This window comes from Coccinella septempunctata, chromosome 1, assembly GCF_907165205.1.
Source record: "Coccinella septempunctata chromosome 1, icCocSept1.1, whole genome shotgun sequence".
NCBI lineage: Eukaryota > Metazoa > Arthropoda > Insecta > Coleoptera > Coccinellidae > Coccinella > Coccinella septempunctata.
Genome location: NC_058189.1, coordinates 62,784,492 through 62,810,685, shown reverse-complemented (window position 1 = coordinate 62,810,685; position 26,194 = coordinate 62,784,492). Strand labels below are relative to the sequence as shown.

At 37.0% G+C, this 26,194-nt stretch overlaps 1 protein-coding gene across 3 annotated transcripts in view; it reads right to left on the bottom strand.

Annotated features, from left to right (window-relative positions):
- LOC123322730 (paired box protein Pax-5) overlaps positions 1-26,194 on the bottom strand; it is a 189,478-nt gene that overhangs the window by 150,038 nt on the left and 13,246 nt on the right. For all 3 annotated transcript variants that reach the window (XM_044910722.1, XM_044910724.1, XM_044910723.1), the window contains exon 2: positions 4,853-4,996. In XM_044910722.1, coding sequence (XP_044766657.1) covers positions 4,853-4,973 — 121 coding nt within the window. In that variant the 5' untranslated portion in view covers positions 4,974-4,996. The remainder of the gene's footprint in view (positions 1-4,852; positions 4,997-26,194) is intronic.

Here is a 26,194-nt window from a genome sequence, read left to right as displayed (position 1 = left end):
CTATGTTGAAACTTAATTAAAAGAGTTTATTTGTCATAGATCGAATGTCGGTACGTCATTATTGGTCGAATTTTTTAGATTCTTGATATATGGTTATTCTTTGTGTGATTTTCACGAAATATTGGCTTTCTAGTTAAAATTATGACAATTTCTACAATGCGGTGTCTTATTTTACATCAATCAGTGAAAAGTAGTATACCGTGTTTTCATAGAATTGTTATTCGTCAAATAATTTCATCTGAAAGCACCGAAATAAGGTATCCTTCAGATAAGAAATTATTTGACAGATACTTATTGACAGTGAATAAAATTTATTCGAAGGTGAAAGTACCGGGCCTTAGTTCTATCTCAAAAACGGTTTTATCGAATGAAATGAATTTCGGAATATAGTTTTTAATTTTGTTGATGAATTTTTTTCGAACACAAGATATAACGTACGTCTTCCAGGTTTCTTATCACCATTAGGTTAGGTTAGGTTAGGTTAGGTTAGGTTAGGTTAGGTTAGGTTAGGTTCCAGGTTTCTGTCATTATCACCATTAGGTACCCTAAAAATACCAAAAATTCAAAAGTTGGACACTATCTGATGAATATTTGAACGTTTTGTGAAATAAAAGTATCCTTCATATTTTCTCATATAATGCGCCGTTTTAGAGTAATTTGATATTCAAAAATTAAAAATTATCAATTTGAAAAATTGTTTGGATACTTTGGCTGAATACAACTCTGTTTAAAAGATCTAAGATGTCTAGTATCACAGATTTAGCTAGTTATTCTGAAGATAATTTTGTTTTTCCAGGGGTGGCACAGCTCATTATGAAAACTCAAAATCTTCATATCAGGACCGAATCGGAAGAAATGGCATGGAAAAGGTGTTTCTTTTGACCTTAAGAATCTACTGTTAAAATATTTGTACGAGTCAAAGGCTCACCCTGTACAGGGTGTCCTGGTAGTAATGTACATAGTTTCTCCATAGATAGAGTAGGACTTGGTGAGTACAGATTGACTATAAAAAATTAACATCTGGCTTTTCCCAGAAAGCTATAGGGTGATTTTCGAAATTCATGGAAAAACTGAAACCATCATCAAATCCGAACTAATTGACGGTATTTATTGATATTTTGGTTGGTTATTGACACATACTGGGATCTAGTCAAAGAATTATCAATTATTTAAATATTCCAGGGCCAGACTTATGAATCCTCATTCAAAGTGCTGAGGGTCAAAACATCACTTTGTATTTCGAATTTGAAATATTTGCTTCGGTTTTTAGAGTTGACTTTTATTGAGCTCCAATACGTCACATCTACAATTCTTTTTTTTATGAATTTTTGAAATTGGACAATATTAAAAAAGTTGAATTTATTCACATAAACTGGACTGAGATATCTGAAAATATTCGTGAAAACGAAAGAAGACAGTGAAAGAGTTATTTTGGTGATGAAATTCGGTGTTTCTGTGATTCATTCACAACTCTATGGTCTTGGTATTCGGAACCCATCCCGGACACGTTCGACATGCGCGAATGCATAGGGACAGAGCTACTCAAAGGAGTCACGAGGAAATTTTCGCTTCGATTCCATCTAATGACCGCGTAAATCTGAAATCCCCGGCTAATTTGGGTTACTGGGTTTCGCCAGAGCACGGAGAACAAATTATGGACGTGTTGTTGCAGCCTTAACGTGCGCTAATGATTATGCAAATGGCGCGAAAACAATGAGTTTCTATCGACGAGAAGAAGTCAGATGCAGCTCGGAGATCTCGGCCGCAAATGGGTATTTCTTCTTGGCCATAGAGATTGATACGCCATTTGAAAAGCACTCCGGAAGCACAGAAAGTATCAGGATATGAAAAATCTTGAGTATACCGTGGTTTGCGTCAAATTCGGGTTCTCCTATCGTCGCCAGCGCTTCTATTGGGTAAAAGATGAACTAGCTATTGGTACATATCTTAGGAGACAAATAATCTGTGGTCTGCAAGCAGCGATCGTTTTTCTACTTTCTACTCTTCATAAACTAAGCTATGGAGTTTTGAAGGTGAATATTCTGTTGCAATTTTAAAATATGTAATATACAGGGTGAGGCTTTTTTGTCCACAGAAGGTAGAACTCGTCAAAATGAAGCGTTTCACCAAAAATCACCTGTACAAAACTTTCAAAAGGATAAAGTTGAAAACAAATTAAAAACGATTACTGAAATAGATCCTGATACGACCCTAGACCGTTTGTTAGCTGAATTATCGTAAAGCAGTGGGAAAAAATTTATCTCCTGATTCGACCATGTGGTTTCGTTTAGGATATTGGCTCGTTCGATATTTACGTGGTAATAAAAATGGAAACTTAGTATTGCCGAATTGTTCTCAATAGTTTTTGGTAACTTACACGATTTTATGAAATGGCTCATTTCGATACCAACTGACAGAAGAGACTTAGGTCACAAGTGTAAAAAATAGAATAATACTTCAAAATCTCACCACTAAAATTCGTCTCAATTATTCAGGAATTTTTTCACAATGGGCATCACAATCTTCTTGTTCGAACATTCCAACAATCGTCGTAAAAATGGGATGAATTGGGGAAACATCAAAGCACTTTATCAACATAACTAACATAAGCACTTTCAAGAAACTACCTCGATTTTCAAAATTTTTTTTTACCCTAAATTGCTCGATACAACAATATGATTCTCTAAAAAGTGACCTGATGCATCTTATCCGATGAACTTGGTACTGAACCATTCATTGTCCAGCCATATGTTTATATTTTGTTTCGTTTTTGCGATGCCGGAGTCACCTTCCACAGTCCCGTACTTGAAATTCAATGAAATTTTGTCGAATTTCTAGGCGTTGTATCTCAGCCATCTTGGATATTTTATACAGAGTGGGCCATTGAAAACGAAACAGACGAGATTACAGACGAAATAAATTTTTTCGATAGAAATGCTCGGACAGGTCAATTTCTGTTTCGAGGGGGACAACTTAAGATGTAGGTTACGGACGCATAGCGCTTCAACCCTTGCTACTACAACCCTCACCCCCAATTTTTGAATAGGGAAGATGGGGTGAGTGATACCTCATTTGAAGGGTATTTTTATACTGATTTCAGCAAAGTAATTGTTTTTTCATTTTATGCATTAGTTCTCGAAATATTCTTAACTAAGTATTTGAAAATGAAGTGGTGTTTTCATGGCACTTGTAGTGTTTTTTTGTGAAAAATCGACATTCTGAGCTTCAAAACCACCACGACTGTGGCTTCCTTCCTCCAATCCACTGACATAGAAATCTTCAATCAAGATGTCGAACAAACAAAGCGTATTGTGAAGGAGCTCAATCTTGCTGAAACTTAATCTAAATTATCTTCGATATAATTTGCAGTATTTCCAATAACATGCGGTAACACTTGATCGATAGAAATCTCCAAAAAGTCCAAATACGTACATATCTCTAATCAGATTACCAGGTAAGAAAATCAAATCATTAATGATGCCACAGAAATATTCCAGTCCCAATTCGTGAAACGATTTCCGACTTAATTATGAAGTGTTTTCTCAGTTGGCTTCAATAATGTTTTCATTTTGTTGATTAACTGAGAAAACACTTCATAATTGAGTTGGAAATCGTTTCACGAATTGGGACTGGAATATTTCTGTGGCATCATTAATGATTTGATTTTCTTACCTGGTAATCTGATTAGAGATATGTACGTATTTGGACTTTTTGGAGATTTCTATCGATCATGTTACTGCATGTTATTGGAAATACTGCAAATTATATCGAAGATAATTTAGATTGAGTTTCAGCAAGATTGAGCTCCTTCGCAATACGCTTTGTTTGTTCGACATCTTGATTAAAGATTTCTATGTCAGTGGATTGGAGGAAGGAAGCCACAGTCATGGTTGTTTTGAAGCTCAAAATGTCGATTTTTCACAAAATAACACTATAAGTGCCATGAAAACACCACTTCATTTTCAAATACTTCGTTAAGAATATTTCGAGAACTAATGCATGAAATGAAAAAACAATTACTATGCGGAAATCAGTATAAAAATACCTTTCAAATGAGGTATCACTCACCCCATCTTCCCTATTCAAAAATTGGGGGTGAGGGTTGTAGTAGCAAGGGTTGAAGCGTTATGCGTCCGTAACCTACATCTTAAGTTGTCCCCCTCGAAACAGAAATCGACCTGTCCGAGCATTTCTATCGAAAAAATTTATTTCGTCTGTAATCTCGTTTCGTTTTCAATGGCCCACTCTGTATACACAATTTTGGTGAAACGACTTATTTTGATGAGTTCTACCTTCTGTCAAAAAAAAACCGCATCTTTGAAAACATTCTGTATACTTGTTTTCAAAAAATCTGATGAGAAAACCACAAAATGGTATAGTTACGCCTTGGAACATCAATACATGTATCTATGTTCCAAGAGTAGAGTAAAACATTCAAGCACAGAATCTAAATTCTTTGGCTTATTTGACAGAGGTTATTTCTATGCATGTTCTTCAAAGGGGAACTTTCATAAGTATTTTGAACTCAAAAAGAGTCATCTAAACTCTTTGCGGACTATTAAGTCTTGGATATGATCTGCATCCATAAAAATTTCAAATACCGCCCTCAAACAGAGCCTGTACACATAACTGAAGATGATTCCGGAATGCAAACGATAAAACGTCGATTTTCACGACTGCAACAAAACAACCGCCGCATCTATCCCATTTCTATTTCCGAGAACATCTATACACCACCAAAGTCCCTCTTTATTATTATAACGACATGAAATATCGATGAGTCGACTTATGTAATTCCACTACACGTGGACCGAGCACGGAAAAAGAAGAACAACAAAAACTGCCAACTCACTCTTCTTCTTGTGGTCTTGCTCTCCGCCGATCTGATGCATCGACCCTCCGGACGGATCTAGAATCATGGAGTGTCCCAGGTGACCTCCGTGACCTCCCGGCTGGCAGTCCATCGTGATCATACTCTCCACTGTGCGTTTTTACACTGAAATGAAATGGAACGTCAGAAATGTTGGGGATCATGAGGAATTATGATTGGGATAGACGAGATAGATATGCGATATACTCTTGTCAAGTGAGTCGGTGCTTCCAGTAATATTCGAATCACGACGACGACGGTACGTTTCTCAGGAGATGAGGGGTGACCAGAAGGCGAGATATATTTTACGTTGAGTTCTATGGTTTCAGTTGCAGTTTATATGTTGTGAAGGAAACCAAGGAGTTAGGTTAGGTTAGATAAGCTTAGTTTTGGTAAGGTAAGGTAATGTTAGGTCAGATGAGGTGAAATTAGGTTAGGTAAGGTATGCTGAGGTTAGGTCAAGAAGATATAGAAGGAAGGAGCCATTCAAAACAGCTCCTGTTGGAAGGGTGATGACATATTAGCTGGCAAAGTCAAGCATAATTGACAGAACTGGGTTCTTTTGCAATGGCCAGCATATAGCATAGAAATAGTAATATTCGAATCACGACGGTACGGTTTCTCAGGAGATGAGGGGTGACCAGAAGGCGGGATATATATTACGTTGAATTCTATGGTTTCAGTTGCTGTTTATATGTTGTGCAGGAAACCATAGAGTTAGGTTAGGTTAGACAAGCTTAGTTTTGGTAAGGTATGGTAATGTTAGATTAGATGAGGTTAAATTAGGTTAGGTAAGGTATGCTAAGGTTAGGTCAAGAAGATATAGAAGGAAGAAACAATTCAATGCAGCTCCTGTTGGAAGGGTGATGCATATATTAGCTGGCAAAGTCAAGCATAATTGACAGAACTGGGTTCTTTTGCAATGGCCAGCATATAGCATAGAAATAGTAATATTCGAATCTCACCGGACGTTTCTTATGAGATGAGGGGTAACCAGAAGGCGAGATATATATTACGTTCTATGGTTTCAGTTGCTGTTTATATGTTGTGCAGGAAACCATAGAGTTAGGTTAGGTTAGACAAGCTTAGTTTTGGTAAGGTATGGTAATGTTAGATTAGATGAGGTTAAATTAGGTTAGGTAAGGTATGCTGAGGTTAGGTCAAGAAGATATAGAAGGAAGGAGCCATTCAAAACAGCTCCTGTTGGAAGGGTGATGACATATTAGCTGGCAAAGTCAAGCATAATTGACAGAACTGGGTTCTTTTGCAATGGCCAGCATATAGCATAGAAATAGTAATATTCGAATCACGACGGTACGGTTTCTCAGGAGATGAGGGGTGACCAGAAGGCGGGATATATATTACGTTGAATTCTATGGTTTCAGTTGCTGTTTATATGTTGTGCAGGAAACCATAGAGTTAGGTTAGGTTAGACAAGCTTAGTTTTGGTAAGGTATGGTAATGTTAGATTAGATGAGGTTAAATTAGGTTAGGTAAGGTATGCTAAGGTTAGGTCAAGAAGATATAGAAGGAAGAAACAATTCAATGCAGCTCCTGTTGGAAGGGTGATGCATATATTAGCTGGCAAAGTCAAGCATAATTGACAGAACTGGGTTCTTTTGCAATGGCCAGCATATAGCATAGAAATAGTAATATTCGAATCTCACCGGACGTTTCTTATGAGATGAGGGGTAACCAGAAGGCGAGATATATATTACGTTCTATGGTTTCAGTTGCTGTTTATATGTTGTGCAGGAAACCATAGAGTTAGGTTAGGTTAGACAAGCTTAGTTTTGGTAAGGTATGGTAATGTTAGATTAGATGAGGTTAAATTAGGTTAGGTAAGGTATGCTAAGGTTAGGTCAAGAAGATATAGAAGGAAGAAACAATTCAATGCAGCTCCTGTTGGAAGGGTGATGATATATTAGCTGGCAAAGTCAAGCATAATTGACAGAACTGGGTTCTTTGCAATGGCGCAGTATATAGCATAGAAATTGTAATATTCGAATCACGACGGTACGTTTCTCATGAGATGAGGGGTGACCAGAAGGCGAGATATATATTACGTTGAATTCTATGGTTTCAGTTGCTGTTTATATGTTGTGCAGGAAACCATAGAGTTGGGTTAGGTTAGATAAGCTAAGTTTTGGTAAGGTAATGTTAGGTCAGATGAAATTAGGTTAGGTGAGGTAATCTAAGGGTAGGTAAAAAAGTTGCCTAAAATAATTTTCGAAAATGTTCAATTTTGACGATTGTAGTCGTTTTCACGAAAGGTGCAAAACGTTCTGGAATAGACAGATCGCACGAAGCCATTTATTGGACCGAGGACGGGCTATGTTGTGTCACGAAGGACCAAATTAAGTCTCAAATATACTCTTGCACACTTTTACAGCTCCCAAATAACCGAAAATTGCGTAAGAAAAAGGTGGAATTTTGACAATACCACAGAATTAATTCCTGACAGTTGTACATATTCTAAAAGAGATCTTGTTATAAATCTCGAAATTTCATGCACCTCAGCGCAATCCTTTGATCTCGACTTTTCGTTAAGTGACCTCATCTTTTTCGGAATTTTTCGAAGGTCAACTTTTGACCCGCGTATCTCCCAGAAAAATCATCGTAGAGCCGAAAGCGATACATATTCTGAAAGTGCAAGGAAAAAAAAATTCGCAACACCCGAGTGACCCCGATCTATACAGGGTGTTCCTAAATTGAACGAACAAACGAAAAGGGGAGATTCCTTATGTGAGTTTAAGAAAAAAAAGTCCCATAAACATGAGGTCGCAAACGTTTCGTTTTCGAGATACAGAGTGTTGATGTTTGAATTTTTTCCAAGTTTTTTTCTCATAGTATCTACACTTGACAAGATATTCACCTGAAATTTGGCATAGATATTACATTTTAGAGTTCTCACCACGTGACATGGCAATTTCGATAGAAGATCTACAGGATGATATTTTTTCTGGAACACTGCCACCTGTTCTTCTGCAGAACTTTTTTTTGGTGAGCAACTGTTAATTTGAAAAAATGTAAAAAGAAGCTTTGTTCTTATACTAAACTTTTCGGTCTCTTGTACTTTTGTCGTATCTACCAACGATTTCGAGAAAAAAAATTTTGAACGATTCTCTCGAAATTCTCGTAACTATGATAGGAAGGCCAGAAAAAATATCACCCTGTTGATCTTCTATCGAAATTGCCATGTCACGTGGTGAGAACTCTAAAATGTAATATCTATGCCAAATTTCAGTTGAATATCTTGTGAAGTGTAGATACTATGAGAAAAAAACTTGAAAAAAATTCAAACTTCAACACTCTGTATCTCGAAAACGAAACGTTTGCGGCCCCATGTTCATGGGACTTTTTTTTCTTAAACTCACTTAAGGAATCTCCCCTTTTCATTTGTACGTTCAATTTAGGAACACCCTGTATACATTTATATTACATTAGAGGAGGTAATATTAACTTGGGTTAAGGCTATGTTAGGTTAGGTAAGTAAGTAGAAAGATAAGTTTACCGCAGCCGCATCAGCTGGTGAGAGGTATCTACTACCATCTTTATACACATTAGGCGCTCATAAGTGTTAGTAGACAATGAAGAACTGGACGAAATTTTGACAATCGAATAAAAGTTTTCCGAAATGCACCCTGTCAAACGAGACCAAAAGATAGATGAAAAAAAAGGAATTTGCCAAACTCACTGTGTCTGAGAACTCTTATTTCGATTCCGTGCGGATTCCGGAAAGTACGGGCTTCCGAAATTTCCAGTTGGACGAAAAACAATCGCCGACAATACGGCTTAACGAAATGAGCGTCTTTAGCGGCGTCACGGCCACGCATGATTGCCTCCGTATTGCTTTCTCACACCTCCGTGTATCGAACCGATAGACTCAGCATGATCAAGGCGTAAAAGACTTTTTACCCACTTCTTTTTCTCGCTTATTAGACCGGGGATAAGGTTTCGCGTTCGTTTTGTATTTGTACCGACATCCGATTGAAAATCTCCAATTGAAATTAGAACGACTAACTGTTATTCGTTGTTTGTAATTGCGTTCGGTAAAAACGGAACGTTATTTGAATAATTCTGTTTGGGAAAAACGGAATCTTTATGACTGGTCGAGAGAAATGGATTGTAGATCTGGTTTAATGAATTTTAATAAAAATAGGATAAATTGTAGTATCATTTCAGAGTTCGCACGTTTTTTTTTCTTCTTTTGTTTTTCTTTTCTTTTTCTTTTTTCCCGTTTTTGGTCTTTTTGTAGATCCATTCCTGGCAACGGGATACAGCAATGAATTAATGAATGAATGAATGAATTGCAGGGTGATTGGGCTGATGTAGGTTTAAGTAGATACGAGGATGTATTGATATCTAGTTAGCCTAGACCAGTTCCATGCATAAAAAAATATTGCGTTACCATAGTAACGAACAATAACTCGTTAGAAGTGTCAGTGTGAAGTTTGAGGTCAAAAAAGTAAACCAGAGTTACGCAATAAATTAAAAGAAAGAAGTCCACCGAAATTGTGAAAATCGAAAAATTGCAGTATCAAGCCATCATCAAGTGCCCGTATTTAAAAGGGTAAGAGGTAAACAGATTTACGAAGATATGCTTAATACCCTTGGTGATCAATGTCCTTCGATACGACCATGAAAAATTGGACTGCAAGCTTCAAAAGAGGTGAATTTTCCATTGAAGATGATGACCGATCGGGAAGGCCAGTTTCTGTGTCAGTCCCCGAAAATATCGATGCAGTTCACGACATGATTTTATCAGACCGTCGAATTGGGCTAAAACGGATATCTGAAGCACTGAATATTTCATACGAACGCGTTCATCATATAGTTCACGTCAATTTGGACATGAGAAAAATTACTGCAAAATGGATCCCCAAATGTATGAATGTTGACCAAAAGCGTGCAAGGGTGGAAGCATCGCGTTCAATCTGTGCTCGATTTGAAAACGATGTAGACTTCTTAAACCGAATTGTTACTACGGATGAGACTTGGGTACATTTCTACGATCCAGAAACAAAGCAACAATCGATGGAATGGCGACACTCTGGTTTTCCAAGACCTCAGAAGTTTCGTGTCCGAAAATCTGCTGGAAAAGTTCTTGCTTCAGTTTTTTGGGATTGCCATGGAATAATCATGATTGATTTTTTGGATAAGGGTAGAAAAATAACCGCAGAATACTATTCGACATTACTGACCACTCTACGGGAAAAAATTTATGAGAAAAGTCGCGGAAAGCTATCCAAAGGTGTTTTGTTTTTGCATGACAACGCCCCTGCACACAAATCTCATGTTGCCATGCAAAAAATTCGTGATTTAGGGTTTGAATTACTAGAACACCCTCCTTATTTACCAGATTTGGCTGCATCATCTCTTTCATCAACTGAAAAAAAGTTTAAAGCGTCGTAAATTTCACTTCCAACGGGGAGGTAATAAAAGCTGTGGAGGTCTGGTTTGCAGAGCAAGAAGAAACATTTTTTTTTGAAAGGTCTAGAGACGTTGCAGGTTCGCTGTAATAAATGCATTCAATTAAGCGGAGAATATGTTGAGTAATAAAATATTTTGACATTAAAATTCTGTTTGGTTCTATAGGCTAGGAATTTTTCAATATATCCTCGTAGGTTTGTAACTTTCTCAGCTTGAAACTGTCGATGTAAACCCGTCGAAAGGGAAGTGAAAAACCGAACGCAAGGCGCAAAGCATAAATTCCTGAAATATCCTTTCCGTGATGCTCAATCTCATAATTCCAGGTCTTAATTAATTTTTTGCCGTATCCCTGTCAATTAGAGAGCAGCACCGACTGACACATTATCCCGAAACATAATAATAACTCGAAAATCGAAGAGCGGAGAGCGAACGGACAGAGAGAACAACAGCGGAGCCAGGCATAACTGCAAATCAGCCGTACGATATTTATAGATACGATCGCAAAAAGTTAACGGTCGAGCTTTGCAATAATTTTCAGGTATGTAACATTGGCGTATCTGTCGGTTGTTTTACCCTTATTATTCCATAGTTTGCACTTCGTTCCCACATGCACCTGTGCGTAAGATCGATCTCTTGGCAGAGCGGGTAAGGCTGTATCGGCTAGACAATTCTGACACTGATTCTACGTAGCCGGCATGCCGGATTGGGAGTTTGATTTCCTTTCGATCGAATGCTCTTCAGGATCAATGATGGTTTTGATTTATTATGTTTCACTTAATCTCATTCTGACATGTTCTCGTTCAATCATTGACAATAGAGGTTTTTGTGAGACTTACCTTGGAAAAGCGCGGTTGTGTGCTGGACGCGCAGCCGAGGAATGAAGACACAACATAGGCATATTCTTTATCCCAGGGCCCAAAGGGAAATTACCGGAAGATCTCAAGAAAATTCTCAATTTTGAGTTTTATGAAAAATGGAGTGACATTTCCCAAAAATAAAATAATTTCTGACAGACATCGATGATCAAAGAACTTGCGCTTTGACAATAAATGCCAGGATCGACGTCAAATGGTGGTATATACGAGGATATATTGTAAAATTCTTAACCTATTATAGAACCAAATAAAATTTCGATCACAAAATATTTTGTTACTCAACATATTCTGCTCTTGATTGGAAACATTCATTACAGCGAACCTGCAACGTCTCTAGACCTTTCAAAAAAATGTTTCTTCTTGCTCTGCAAACTAGATCTCCACAGCTTCTTATTACCTCCTCGTTGGAAGAAAATTTACGACCTTTTAAACTTTTTTTCAGTTGATAGATAGAGATGATAGTTAGATGGAGCCAAATCTGATGAATAAGGGGGGTGTTCTAGTAATTCAAATCCTAAATCACGAATTTTTTGCATGGCAACATGAGATTTGTGTGCAGAGGCGTTGTCCTGCAAAAACAAAACACCTTTGGATAGCTTTCCGAGTCTTTTCTCTTCAATTTTTTCCCGTAGAGTGGTCAGTAATTTCGAATAGTAATCTCCGGTTATTGTTCTACCCTTATCCAAAAAATCGATCATGATTACTCCATGGCAATCTCAAAAAACTGAAGCAAGAACTTTTCCAGCAGATTTTTGGACACGAAACTTTTTAGGTCTTGAAGAACCAGAGTGTCGCCATTTCATCGATTGTTGCTTTGTTTCTGGATCGTAGAAATGTGTCTCATCCATAGTAACTATTCGGTTTAAGAAGTCTACATCGTTTTCAAATCGAGCACAGATCGAACGCGATGCTTCTACCCTTACACGCTTTTAGTCAACATTCAAACATTTGGGGATCCATTTTTCAACAATTTTTCTCATTTCCAAATTGACGTGAACCGTGAACTATATGATGAACACGTTCGTATGAAATATTCAGTGCTTCAGATATCCATTTTAGCAGAATTCGACGGTCTGATAAAATCATGTCATGAACTGCATCGATATCGGGGACTGACACAGAAACTGACCTTCCCGATCGGTCATCATCTTCAATGTAAAATTTACCTCTTTTGAAGCTTGCAATCCAATTTTTCACGGTCGCATACGAAGGACATTGATCACCAAGGTGATTAAGCATTTCTTCGTAAATCTGCTTACCTCTTAACCCATTTAGATACAGGTACTTGATGATGGCTCGATACCCCAATTTTTCGATTTTCACATCTTCTTTCTTTTAATTTATGGCGTGACTCTGGTTTACTGTTTTTGACCTCAAACTTCACACTGACACTTCTAATGAGTTATTGATCATTGCTATGGTAACGCAATATTTTTTTATGCATGGAACAGGTCTAGGCTAACTATATATCAATACATCCTCGTAGGCATAGAAATAGAGACATGAACTGTGCCTTCCTTTTGTATCTATGCATGAAATACGGTCAAAAAAAGTAACAGAGAGAAACTGAACATCAGGTTACCTAGTTGTCTTTTTCTAGAATTTTGATCGGTCCTCACTCACCTCTATGTGAACACAAAAGAGACAGGTAATGGCCCGCCGATCATTTCTTTCCATAAAAGAGCCAATTTCATTCTGGCATTGCTCAGTCCATGTCTCTATGTCTATGTATATAGGTTAACGTCAGTTTTGACAGATCAGAAGGATGATAGGGACTTCGTTGTCAACATATTCTCTACGATATATACATGATAAGACTAAAATACCGCAACGAAATTGATGTCAGTTCTAAAATGGCGCTAAAATAACCAATGTAGTTGGAAAAACTGGATTGCAACAATTATTCACAACATTTCCTATAAATAATGACAACCATCGCAATAATAGGTTTATAAAATATAAATGACCGCTAGAACCACGTCTGTGTCATAATGGGAATGATTTATCATAGGTGCGCTTACAAGAGAAGACTATTTGTCTCTGTATTCTTGCATCGAATCACTGACCCAATGTTATCAAAAGAATTGGGACTATTTTTGAAGGCAAGTAGTTTTCGTCCGTATACACTTTTCTTCCTCAAACTCCATTCGTTTGGCTACCAATATATACCAATAATACGATGTCGTGATTAATGCACACTAGAGGTTGTTTTCAGGACGTATTTCTGCTGAAAATGAGGCACTACTTTCCGCATTCCTGGTCAAATGCTCGCCATGGGCTGGGTCCCTTTCTGCTGACCGCAACGAAATGGTTAATGGGTTAACGTCGGGTCGATTGTAATGATTGAGTTTTTGAGCTTTATCTCCGGCCTGCGTGAGTGGATAAAGTGATGTTGATTGGGCAGTTTACGGTAAAGCCAGAGATAATATATTGTTAATTGTGAGTTTAATGAAAATCGCTTACATGCACGTAGAAGGTGTGTTTCTCCAACATGGTTGTAATTATATTTTAGAGTTAACTATTACGAGGAGGAGGAGTAGAGTGCTTGCCCTCAATATGATCGTGTACGGGATTTTTTTTGCGTTTGCCAGTAATCATCTTATCAGTACTGCCCGATTAATCTATTAGTTCGTAAGGAATTGCGCATTTTCTGGAAATACTTGTTCGTGTGTTCATGCAGTGAACAGGGTGCTTCTGTTCCTCAGAAGCGAAAACGATTTGAATGAGACTTCTATCTATAATTGGAAAATATTGGTAACCAAACGAAAAGAGTTTGCGGAAGATAAGTGTATGCGGACGAAAAGTACTCATATATATACTTTTCATATTGAGCAGAAAACCCACTGGATATACATCTCGGTCAATTATACTCGGCTTCCTATTCGTTCTTCGTCTTAATTCTTTTTGATAACATCGGGTCAGTGATTCGATGCAAGAACATAAATAAATAATCTTCTCTTGTAAGCGCACCTATAATAAATCATTCCTATTATGACACAGACGTGGTTCCAGCGGTCATTTATCTAATATATAAAATTCTCGTGTCATAGTATTCGTTACCGTACTCCTCCGAAAGGCTTGACCGATTTTGATGAAATTTTTTGTGCTTATCCGGTATCTATGAGAATCGGCCAACATCTATTTTTCATCCCCCTAAATGTTAGGGGTAGTCCACCCCTAAATTTTTTTTTGTATTTTTTAGACAAAATTTTTAATTTCTATTTTTTTATGATACAACATACAAAAATACATACAATCCTCAATTTTCACCCTTCTACGATCAACCCTTATTTTTTAATAGCCATTTTAGTAATTTAATCATTAGGAAATTATTTATATGGCAAAACAACGTTTGCCGGGTTAGCTATCTATGAGAATCGGCCAACATCTATTTTTCATCCCCCTAAATGTTAGGGGTAGTCCACTCCTAAATTTTTTTTTTATTTTTTAGACAAAATTTTTAATTTCTATTTTTTTACTAGAAATTACTAGGAAATTATTTATATGGCAAAACAACGTTTGCCGGGTCAGCTATCTATGAGAATCGGCCAACATCTATTTTTCATCCCCCTAAATGTTAGGGGTAGTCCACCCCTAAATTTTTTTTTATTTTTTAGACAAAATTTTTAATTTCTATTTTTTTATGATACAACATGGAAATTATTTATATGGCAAAACAACGTTTGCCGGGTCAGCTGGTATTTTATAAACCTATTATAATAATTGTAAATAATTAATTAGTAATAATTGTCATTATTTATAGGGAATGTTCTGAATACTTGTTGCAATCCAGTTTTTCTAACTATATTGCTTATTTTAGCGCCATTTTAGAACTGACATCAATTTCGTTGGGGTAGTTTAGTCTTATATCATGTACAGAGTGGGTAAAATTCGTTGCCCACTGAAGGGATCTCGAGAACTATAAGAGCTAGAAGAAAACGAATGACAGATATCCTAGCTTTTTTTCAGAAAAACAAAAATGGTGAAAACCTTAGTCTCCTACGATTCTTTGTTTTTAAGTTATTGAAAAATGAGGTTTTGACAATTTCGAAAAGTTCTCATAACTTTTTTGTCTTTGAGGTTACAGATCTGAAACTTGAACCTTCTACAGGCATTTTTTTACGTAGAATCCTCTGACGAGCTCAAAATATTTTTTCATTCAGAATCATTAGGCGAACTCTCGTTTCTTTTTAATGCAAACTTTTATTGAATTTGTTATTTTTTAATTGGAAAAGAATCTTTTGTCCGTAGATTCTACGTATAAAAGTGCCTAAGAAGGTTTAATTTTCAACTTCAATAAGAAAGACGTTATGAGAACTTTTCGAAATCGTCATAATCTCATTTTTTGCTAATAACTCAAAAACGAAGAATCGTAGGAGGCTACGGTTTTTACCATTCTTCGTTTCTCTGAAAGAGAGCTTGGAAATGTGCCATTCTTTTTCTTCTAGCTCTTATAGTTCTCGAGATCCCCATGAGCTGAAAACTCTCAATCCATAGAAATTTGACTTTTTTTTCATTTAGGAGCATGATACATCATTAGATGCGTCGAGAGATGCGTATTTTGATTTCCTCTGGAAATATCAAATAAAAAGTAGGGTTTTCTATTCGAAAAAATCAACTTTGCAGTTTTTGTATCGAGTGACAAGACGAAGGATTTTCGAATACCATGTATAATATACAAACCAAGTTTTTTCTACACGACTACACGAAACTCATTTTCAAGATCTCAGTGACCTATTCTCAAAATTTCAGCTTCCTGAAATATGAAATGCCTTTTCTGTACCTACTTTATTGAAACCATGTTTTTGGCAATTTTTGTGGAAAATCTTTAATATCTCCGAAAGTATCAGGAATAGGGATAGGGATGTAAGAGACAAAAATACTCAATTGGGGATAGAGAAGCGAAAACAGTTATGATAAATGGGGTGTTCCATATAAAATAAAGAAGTTTGGAGTAGTTTTTTGAATAAACAGCAACGTCGTAAAATTAAAAATATTCTAGATCAAGAGAGTCAACTGTAGTATTCAGAACAATCCTATGATCCGTTCGCCGTAAACATCCAAAGGACCACCCACCTTGGGAAACCCTGTATATCACCTCTTAGATATCGAGTATTTTCATCTTTCAGTCTTCCAGCAAGAGAAAATTATTCGTGAGTCAGTAATTGGATCTCATCCAATTCCTCCGTCAGATCCCAATGAATAAATTCCATTTGTCGTTTCCCAGGAACCTCTTCAACAAGTGGCATAAAAAACCAATTGAAAATCGATACGGGATACGTCCTCTCAACCTGCGATACTCGCCCAACATCGATTTTCTAACACTTGTACAAATAACCGCGTGTAAACCAACATTCTCATAATGACTCGAGTGAACCCCCATAGGGCGGCAACAAATCCCTATAATTCCGCGAGTCGTATTAAATCCAGCTTTAATTTCATCCACAATGGGGCCCTATCAATAACGATACAACCGTGAACCGCGTATCTCTTCTTGGATGTGCCGCTGCTGGTAGCAGCGCTGCTGCTACCACCGGATGTGGACGAGGCTCTGCTCGCTGGTCTATGCCGTCTGGTCGTTTTGAGGTTTTCGAAACCGGTAGGCGTTTTTTGTCCACTTTCGCGAGTACTTATTGTTGGATGTCGAAGTACAGTTACCAAACGTTACGACAAATAATTTTGACACCCGAGGGACTTGTTAGTTTTTAACTTCTGGCGGGTAAAATCTGTGCGAACAGCATGTAAATTACACGTTATGAGTGTAATAATATCAAACGGGCGGTCTATTATGAAAGTGCCTCTGGCGGATTCATATTTCGTGTTGTTGGTTCGATCTATGCGTCAGTTTTTGTGGTTCGGAAGCTAGAAGGAAATGTCAACGGTGGGATTGATTAGATTCTGTGATTCGAAGAACGGGTGCATTTCTTGGGAGGTGTTAGAGGTGAATTGATAACTTGCATGTTGAGGTTTTCGACCCTAAAATACTTTCAGACCTCTGCAACCAGAAACAGACTACTACTTTCGTATTTCAAATGGCAATCTCAGTAAATCTTCACATCCATAGATACCTAGTTGAGTTGGTTGCAATTTCAATGCCAAAGGTTGCGTAAAAACTCTACACTTTTTGGAATATTTTTGCTGGGGAGGTTTTCTTAGGAAAAATCTTGACCATTATTTTTATGTAGTATTATAAGACTGTTTGCTGTTCGAACCAAAAATGTACAGGATGTGAAGATCGTCAAGTTGGACATCGAATTCATGGAAACTCAAGATTTTTTACAACCTGATAGTTGGGGAGCCCATGAGGGAAATTCGGGATTTACTCGAGCGTGCCAGATGAATATAAGATACTTTGAACCCTGTAGAGTACCTTTAGTAAAAATTAGACCTGTATATAGGAGGAATTGTCTAGAACAGCCAGCCAGAATAGTAAAAAAAAACATCAAGTGTACAAGGTGGGCAAAATCGGTGATACCTGAATCTCAACTTTTTCAACCCAACGAGATAGAGGAAAATGCATGGCACATTACGGTCTTTTTTTTTCGAGAAACTAATAATGCCATCAACTGCATTACTCTGTCTTCTTTTGTTTTCGAGTTATAGGTCAAAATTAAAATTTCAACTTTGGTCATTATCTCTATTTCTGTTTAAGATAGGATGTTGAAATGAAAACATTATACAGACACTTTTTTGATAGCAATCCAGTGGCTTACTATGATTTTTTCCAACAGGTATATTTGCTGAGCTATAACATAGAGATGTTTTTTTTCTTATGAATTCAGTAGTTTGGAATGACTTAGAAAGACTAAGGGCCATGCATGATATATTTCTGGAAAGGTAAAAAAATGACGATTCTTTCTTAGTCATTTTAAACTACTGTTTTCATAAGAAAAAACACAACTTTATGTTATAGCTCAGCAAATAAACCTGTAGGAAAAAATCATAGTACGCCACTGGATTGCTATCAAAAAAGTGTCTGTATAATGTCTTCATTTCAACATCCGAGCACAAACAGAAACGGAGATAATGACCAAAGTTGAAATCGCCCAAATTTGAATTTTGGCCTATAACTTAAAAACAAAAGAAGATAGAGGAATTCAGTTGATGGCATTATTAGTTTCTCGAAAAAAGACGACATGAATGGTTCATTCATTTTCCTCTATCTCGTTGGGTTAAAAAGTTGTAGTTCAGGTATTACCAATTTTGCCCACCCTGTACATTCTCGAGAGCGGTGGTTTTTTTTCCTTAATTTGACGCTAATTATTCAACAATAACGGAGAAAATATAATCCGACACTTTCAGCAAGCCGAAACAATAAAAATTGGCCATAAAGGTCACAAAAATCAGTTTTTTTTTAATTTTCTCCTCTCCTGGGCTACAAATTGTTTTCGCATTCATTGTGAAGTTGTAGAGCATAACATTTTCTAAAAATTTTGTCCGAAGCAATTTTTTCTACTTTGGAACGTTTTTGATATATATGGCGATGAATGTACATTACACTAAGTTTCTACATTGACCTTGGCATTTCGCATGTGTGGCTAAGCTCCACGCTCTTATCGCCCTCTAACTCGAAAACGGTTTAGAGTCTTTAAAATTGCTCCAGACGAAAGTTGTATAGAATTTTATTATCTACAACTTTCATTATAAACACAGAAACGATTTAAGGTACAGGAAAGGGGATATTTGAAAAAATTCATAGTTATCATCTTCAAAGTGTCAGATTAAGAAAACCCCTCCTGATTAGTGTCAGAATCAGTCAAAATCGTCAGATTGTGAGAATCGTGAGAAACAGAGAAACACTTGTTAAACTGTTGAAATGACTGGTTGGATTGTAGAGTGCTTGGTGTTTGTGTTTGCGTGCCCTCGTATGGGCTTAATAAAGGCCATTTTTACCCCCTACTCGACGCGCGTTCCGTTTCATTTAATTTTGTTGTTGTTGCGTTTTTGGTGCTTTTTTGCATTATGAGTCAGCATGGTTTTCTGAAGAGTTTGATCTCTTCCTTAGTATATTTTTAAACAAGGATGTGTATTTAGTTTAATAAGTGAATTTTTTGTTTATATTTAAGTATATTCATCTACCCATGGGCCACACAACACAGGTTATTCTGTGCATCGGTTTCTAAATCGTTTTGTGGTCCTTTTTATCTGTTTATGATACTGTCAACCTGTTATTGTAAAAAAAAATTTGAGACAAATAAACAAATGATGATGATGATGATGATGATTAGTTTCCAATAAACTTCTAATAGGGCCATCACAGTGAACCGTCCTTTATATCAAATGTGTAATCCTATATCCAGCAATCCTCTAATCTGCATTTATCATCTCATTAATTGTTGCCCATCAGCAATTTCTAGTTTCAGACAAATTGAACATCTTCCATATCATCAGATTTTTTTCTGCATTAACCACCAAAGCCAGGTCATCCTCTATGAAATTTGCCCATTTCAGCACTCGGTACCTATTCCGCACTATGTCTCCTAATAAAAAAATATCGCACCAGCCTCCGTGAACGCGAATCGAACCTTTGTTCTACGAGAATAATATCCATGAATATAAATTCCCGAACGGACATCGTCGATAAAACATCCTTCGACAATGGCCCGCCGCGTTACGACCGCTAGAATAATGAACAAATTCATTATTACAACATGAGTTGTAAGCTGTGAATCACATCAGGAACGTGAAATTTATTCGTTTTGCCACTTTTTAAAGCTTCCAGATCGTTCGGGTCTGTCATATTGATTCGATTCGGTGATATTCTTGGCTGGTTAGTTAGACGAAGCGGTTTTTTGTTGGGGCTGTTGGCCCTTTTGATCCATTTTCGAAGGTGAACCAGAGTAATGCGATGATCTCAGAAATGAATTCTTCCATAGTATGTTCTATAATCGATTGAGAAGAAATAAAAGGAAACACACTATACAGGGCTGTCCCAAAACTAGTGAATCAAACGTCACACCACAAAAGAGTGGATCAAATACTATCGAATGACACCACCATTAGTTGAGAGAAAATGTACCGTTTCTGATAAAACCTAACCGAAAGTTGCGATTTTCGAACTATTTTTTCAATCACAAGGCCAATTTGTGATTAAGGACTGCGTTTTTATCCCATATTATCACCCCTATAGGGTTTATTCTCAGTAATAAAAATCATGTAGGAAAAACAATTGTTTTAATTTACATTTACTGAGGTTATCGATGAACTATGTATATTTGTTTTTCCTATGGAAAATTATCGACACATAATATGCAGTAGCTTGAGGAGAGTAAATGTTGGTTATCTTATTTGACCAAGGGTCGAAGACGTTACATCAGTTGTAGATTTCAAAAAAATACTGACCCGAAGATGAAAGACATCTGATGCAGTGGTAGGGAATGGGTATCTCTCGAAGGAATGCAAGAAAAAAATCCCCAATAAAGAATAAGAACTCAAACAAGAGGCGTAAAGCGTTGAGTTTGACGTGTAACAATTTTTTGCAGATTCGTTCACGACTTCAAAGTTTGAAATCCGCTAATAGCTTTGTTTGATTTTCATCAGACCTGCCTGTGTGTAACAACTTGAGCACGAGAAGCACTCAACATATCATAAAAAATCCTTGGTGACAGAATAACGTAAACAGCATTTCATGTAGATCTATAATGCGTTGCTACATTGGTTTCTCATTCGAAAACATAAACCTCGATCATGAATGAGAGACAGATCAAGAACAATAGCAAGAAAACTGCACCATACGAGATAGTGTCGCCTTATCTAAGAGAGAACTTACAGTGATTACCAATTCCACAAATTTGCGTATTAAAGTGACCATTCGAATAACATGGCACTCGAGTGTTTTATTACGGCACATTCAAACGTCCGAATTGATTGGTTTTCCATTAAACTATCAACAAAACCATGTGGTAAGCGTACCATATTTACAACTGAAAAATGCCGTAAAATAGCTCATTAGACCAATTTATGTTGATCGGATTCAATTTACTGAATTCCCATTCCGCATGTAGGTACCGGAGAAGAAATCAAAACAGTGGAATTGTTTATTGCAGAGTAAAAGTTTACTGAGGTACATTGGGTATTTACGAGTCGGGTACAATTCTTTATCATTTCATTTCATCTGTATGGAGCATCGATAAAACGCTCATGACTTTTGAGTTTCTCTAAATGACAGACGAATGGAGAAACTGCCTCTGGAATATGCTGAACAGATATTGATCAGCTGAAATCTTGTGGAACTTTGATAATATGACTTTATATGCCAAGAAATTTAACCTGAGGAACTTGGATTACCTCTAGGTAGTCTATCTTGTTTTCAAAAAAGGTGATGCGTATTCATTTCATGAAATTTTCCCAAACCATTTATCGTCCCTCTATCTTCAGTCATTGCCCAATGAAAACTTATTCGGAAATTGTATGTAAAGCTCTGAAACCATCCTGAAATTTATAAATGGGACAATTATTAACCAGATGATTTATTGTTCCTTCTGCTTTTCCACATTCACAATTAGAACTGTTAACTGAAATCCATCTGAAAGACAAACTATTGCAACGTCCATGAAATTTTCTTGTACTACACTGCGCAAAAAAATTAACGCACATTATGGAAATCTCAAATTTATTCTACAACTGAAGGTGTTCTCAATGATAATTATTTTTATCAGAATTATGCATGCACCGTTGAAAGTGGATAAAATAATCCACTTGAAAGTGGATAAAATAATCCACTTCCAACGGTTTTCTTCAATAGAGATGTTTTTTCCCAGCAGGAATAAAAAAAGATGATAATATCAGATTTTAATGTATTGGCTCCATTCTAAAATCAGTTGTTCTCGATCAATTCTAGTGATCAATAGTTTTTCTTTCGTTTGATTTTCTACACTCGATCGCTATGCAACGCGAAACACGCAATTTGACCCAAGAGGAATGTGCCCAAGCGGTAGTTTAGCGAGAAAAAGGATGGACATACACAAGAATTGCAGAAAGGTTTGGAGTTTCCCATACAAGTGTGTCCAGAATGTTGCAGCGATTCAGGGAGACAGGTGTGAATGTCCGAAGACCAGGACAGGGTAGACCACGGGTAACAACTGCCGTTCAAGAACGTTACTTGAGAGTTTCTTCGTTGAGACAACGGTTTGCAACCGCTCGCCTCCTTCAAATTCAGCTTGAGCAAACTCATGAGGTGCAAATTAGCACTCAGACAATAAGAAATCGCCTCAGAAAATATGATTCAAGGCCTCGTGTTGCGGCAAGAGGCCCAGCCCATCGAAGGGCGCGTTTGGATTTTGCGAGAGAGCATATCCATTGGGAAGAGGCCGATTGGGAAAGAGTTCTCTTCACAGATGAGTCTAGATTCTGCCTCTACCATTGTGATCGACGTTCCCTTGTATACAGACGTCCACATGAAAGATATGCTCAGTGCGATTTCCTGAATACTACTGGTTTCGGGGGAGGATCGATTATGGTATGGGGTGGAATATCTTTGACTGCTCGCACAGACCTAGTGGTCGTTGATAATGAAGCTATGAATGCTGATAAGTATATAAGGAACATTCTTGAAGAGCATGTAGTGCCATTTGCCCCATACATTGGTGAAAATTTCATTTTTATGGACGATAATGCCAGACCCCATCGTGCGCGCATCGTTCAGGAGTACCTTGAAGAGGTTGAAGTCTCTCGAATGGAATGGCCAGCAAGAAGTCCTGATCTATATCCGATTGAGCAGGTTTGGGACAACCTCAATAGAAGGCTGAGAAGTTCAGAAAACCATCCAGCCACTCTTAATGACTTAGGAATCGAACTCGGAGAAATCTGGGAAGGATTAGATCAGAACATTTTAAGATCACTCATTTCGAGTATGAACCGTCGTTGTCGAGCTGTAATTAACGCAAGGGGTGGAAATACCAAGTATTAAATCACTTATCAGCATTTCAGTATTTTGAAAATTGTTCATTTCTCTTCTTTCACATAAGATTCGGTGAAATCCTGAATTTTTCTTCCATTTAATGTGTCTTGTTTCATTCAAAACCTCCTCGAGAGAACATAAAAAATAAGTTATAAAGTCAATGTAGAGTTAACTTTCATTAAAATTGAGATTTTCAGAATGTTCGTTAATTTTTTTTTTTGCGCAGTGTATTTATCAGGGCCGAATCACATTTTGTTGCCTCTTCTTAAAATTGCAAGCGATTATGTTCCAGGCAAGATGAAAACCATATGCTATCAATTCGCATTTCAACAAAATCGCCAAATTTTCTTCATCCACATCACAATCCCCTGTTGATTGATTATAAAACTCCGAGATTAATGACATATCATCCTCTACCTTTGTAGCGAACCTTTGAAAACGCAGAGGTATCACTCACGCTTCAGATTTTTAATTGAGGTTGAAATGAACATTTGTCACGTGCCCTAGCAGACAATAACCATATGCTTGGCGGCAGCAGGAGCATCGGAGAGAATGATCTCTTAACGGCCGAAGACAGATGGAGTTCATCCTTCATGTACCCAGATAACTTGTTGAAATGTGTCAAGTGGAAGTTGATATAACAACAGAAACAATCTACTCCGGCAGAGATGCTGGTCAATCGGTAGAGGCAGGTCTTTGTTCACGAAAAAATTATCGTGGAGGAAGGGAATGTATTGGACGAATGGCTTTAAACGCTGAATATTAAAAATGAAATTTGACTTGAGAATTTATTATTGATGTGATTCGTTTCACAGCAATCTGTAGTCGAATGTTTTTTTTCAATTATGAAAATGGTTTCACCACTTGTAGGGGAGACTAGGGAGCATTGATACATGGGGAGGCTTGATACAGGCTTATATCCGCGATCTGTAGCCGTTTTCAAAAGTATTATACTAGTGAACACTATTCTTTGGCAGAGGGCATTGCGTGACGTTAATATGTAAGGCTAACAGTAGTTTGTTTGTGAAATATTCAACGAAGAGTGTTTCGAGGTGAGAAATTGTAAGTTTTTACTCAAGTTACCTAAGGGTTTTATGATCATGCATTAATTCTTCGGCATAAACAAACATTTCACTGGGAAATATGCATAAAACAACTCAATTTACAGTTTTATTCGCTTTTCAAAATATATGGGTATAAGATGAAAACATAAATCACTTTAAAAATTGCTTTCAGGGAGGTTTGAGATATTTGTCGTGGGGAGGCCTGATACATGTATAATCTTCAAAAAATATTCCGTAGCTAGTTGGATAGGCCTACATGAAGGCGTCTTCACCATCCAACATATCAAAGGGATTTTTACAAACCGTACAATCCCCATGTATTTAACGAGGTCGACTTTTCTTGTGTGGAAGTGACTAACTGACAATTTCCTGATTTTTCTACACCTATAGGACCAAAGCAAGCCAGTATCATTGCTGACCTACCTACTGAGCTGAATAATCCTCTCGATTACTCTCCCAGTACATCGTATCAATCCTCCCATATGTGGGGAGGCTTGAGACAGTTTGCATGTTTTTGTGTTCAACGTTCTGTACAGAATAAGATGTTTATGTTTTGAGACTTCTATATTTATTTTGTTGAACGATTAATTGAAGAATTATATAATATAAGAAAAGTCCTGCTTCTTCATATAATTCCGTTTCCAGAATAAAAATTCCGAAAAACGTATCAACCCTCCCCAGTCTCCCCTACTGCACATTATATGAATTCAATTAATTTGTTATTCCTTTATAGCATATTGTCCTATTCGAGTCCTTCCTTCTATGATAATATTATTCCTCTTTTTTGTTGTGACAGAGGGTTGCCATCTGGTTTTTAGGAATAGCGGATGCGTACTTCAATGTCACTTAATTTACCTTCCCTATTTTACACATTGTTCATTCCAATTTGATTTATTTTGAATCGTATTTCACTTTGGTCGAGAATGTTTGTTTATACAGGATGAGTCTTTGACTCTTACAAATATTTCAACAGAAGATTCTTGAGGTCAGAAGAAACACTTTTTTCCCTTACCATTTTTTCCGAATCGGCTCGGTTTAAAAGATACAGGCTGTTGAAAAACCATAAAAAAAATTATTTTCAGTTCTATCTCACAAATGGTTTTATCGAATGAAATGTTCGTCACATATTTTCGGAAGAGATTCGACATTGTGATGAAATACGTAATAAGAGAAACTTTTACGTAGAACGGGCAACATAGCGTTGATTTAAAACCCAAAAATGTTTTGAGAAGCGTCATAACCCAACATTTTCGTAATGTACAGAGTGGAATGTGTCAAATTTCCATAGCCAACCGAGTGCTTAAATAAAAGTGAATGGAGTAGGTATAAATAGTTTTACGATTTTTCGTTGAAAAGTACCTAATCACATATTCATAATTATTAGGTAGGATGGCAAAGCGGCCAATCCATTTGCCAGATCCGCGCAAATATTTGCAAATAACCGAATGATTTGTCGCATAATGATGTCGAACTTTTTGCATGTGTACATAACCAAGATTTATAACCAGACAATCCATAAATCAAGTCACATATTTATTAAGACCGTATAGCAAATGGGTAATTTATCGACTGCCTCTTCCTAATTATATCCACATCAGAGATAAATAATTAAATGCGTCGTTAATCAAATGACGACAAAAATTCGTACCATAAGAATTATGGGAGAGTAACATAATCAGTATTGAATGGGTTTGTTAGACGTTTGATGAATTCCCAACGGACAATTCCAATTTAGTCTTGATTTATACGGTCGATGCGATCTGGAAATAAGTTCGGAATTGAAATATTACGTAGATATGTACATCAGAAACGTACAGAACTCTCAGTTTCACCTCAAACTCGCCTCTAAGATTCAACAGCACAGCAACCAGTTTCATCTTCTTTTTCACAGACCCTTTATCAATGAATTTCTCCTGAGCCTCATGTCAAGCAGAGAACTATGGGGAGTACAGAGAAGGAGAACGATCGCTGCTTTGAGACCACAGATTATTGGTCCCCTAAAATATGTACAACAGGTAGTTCATGATTTTGCCAATAGGCGCGCTGGCGATCA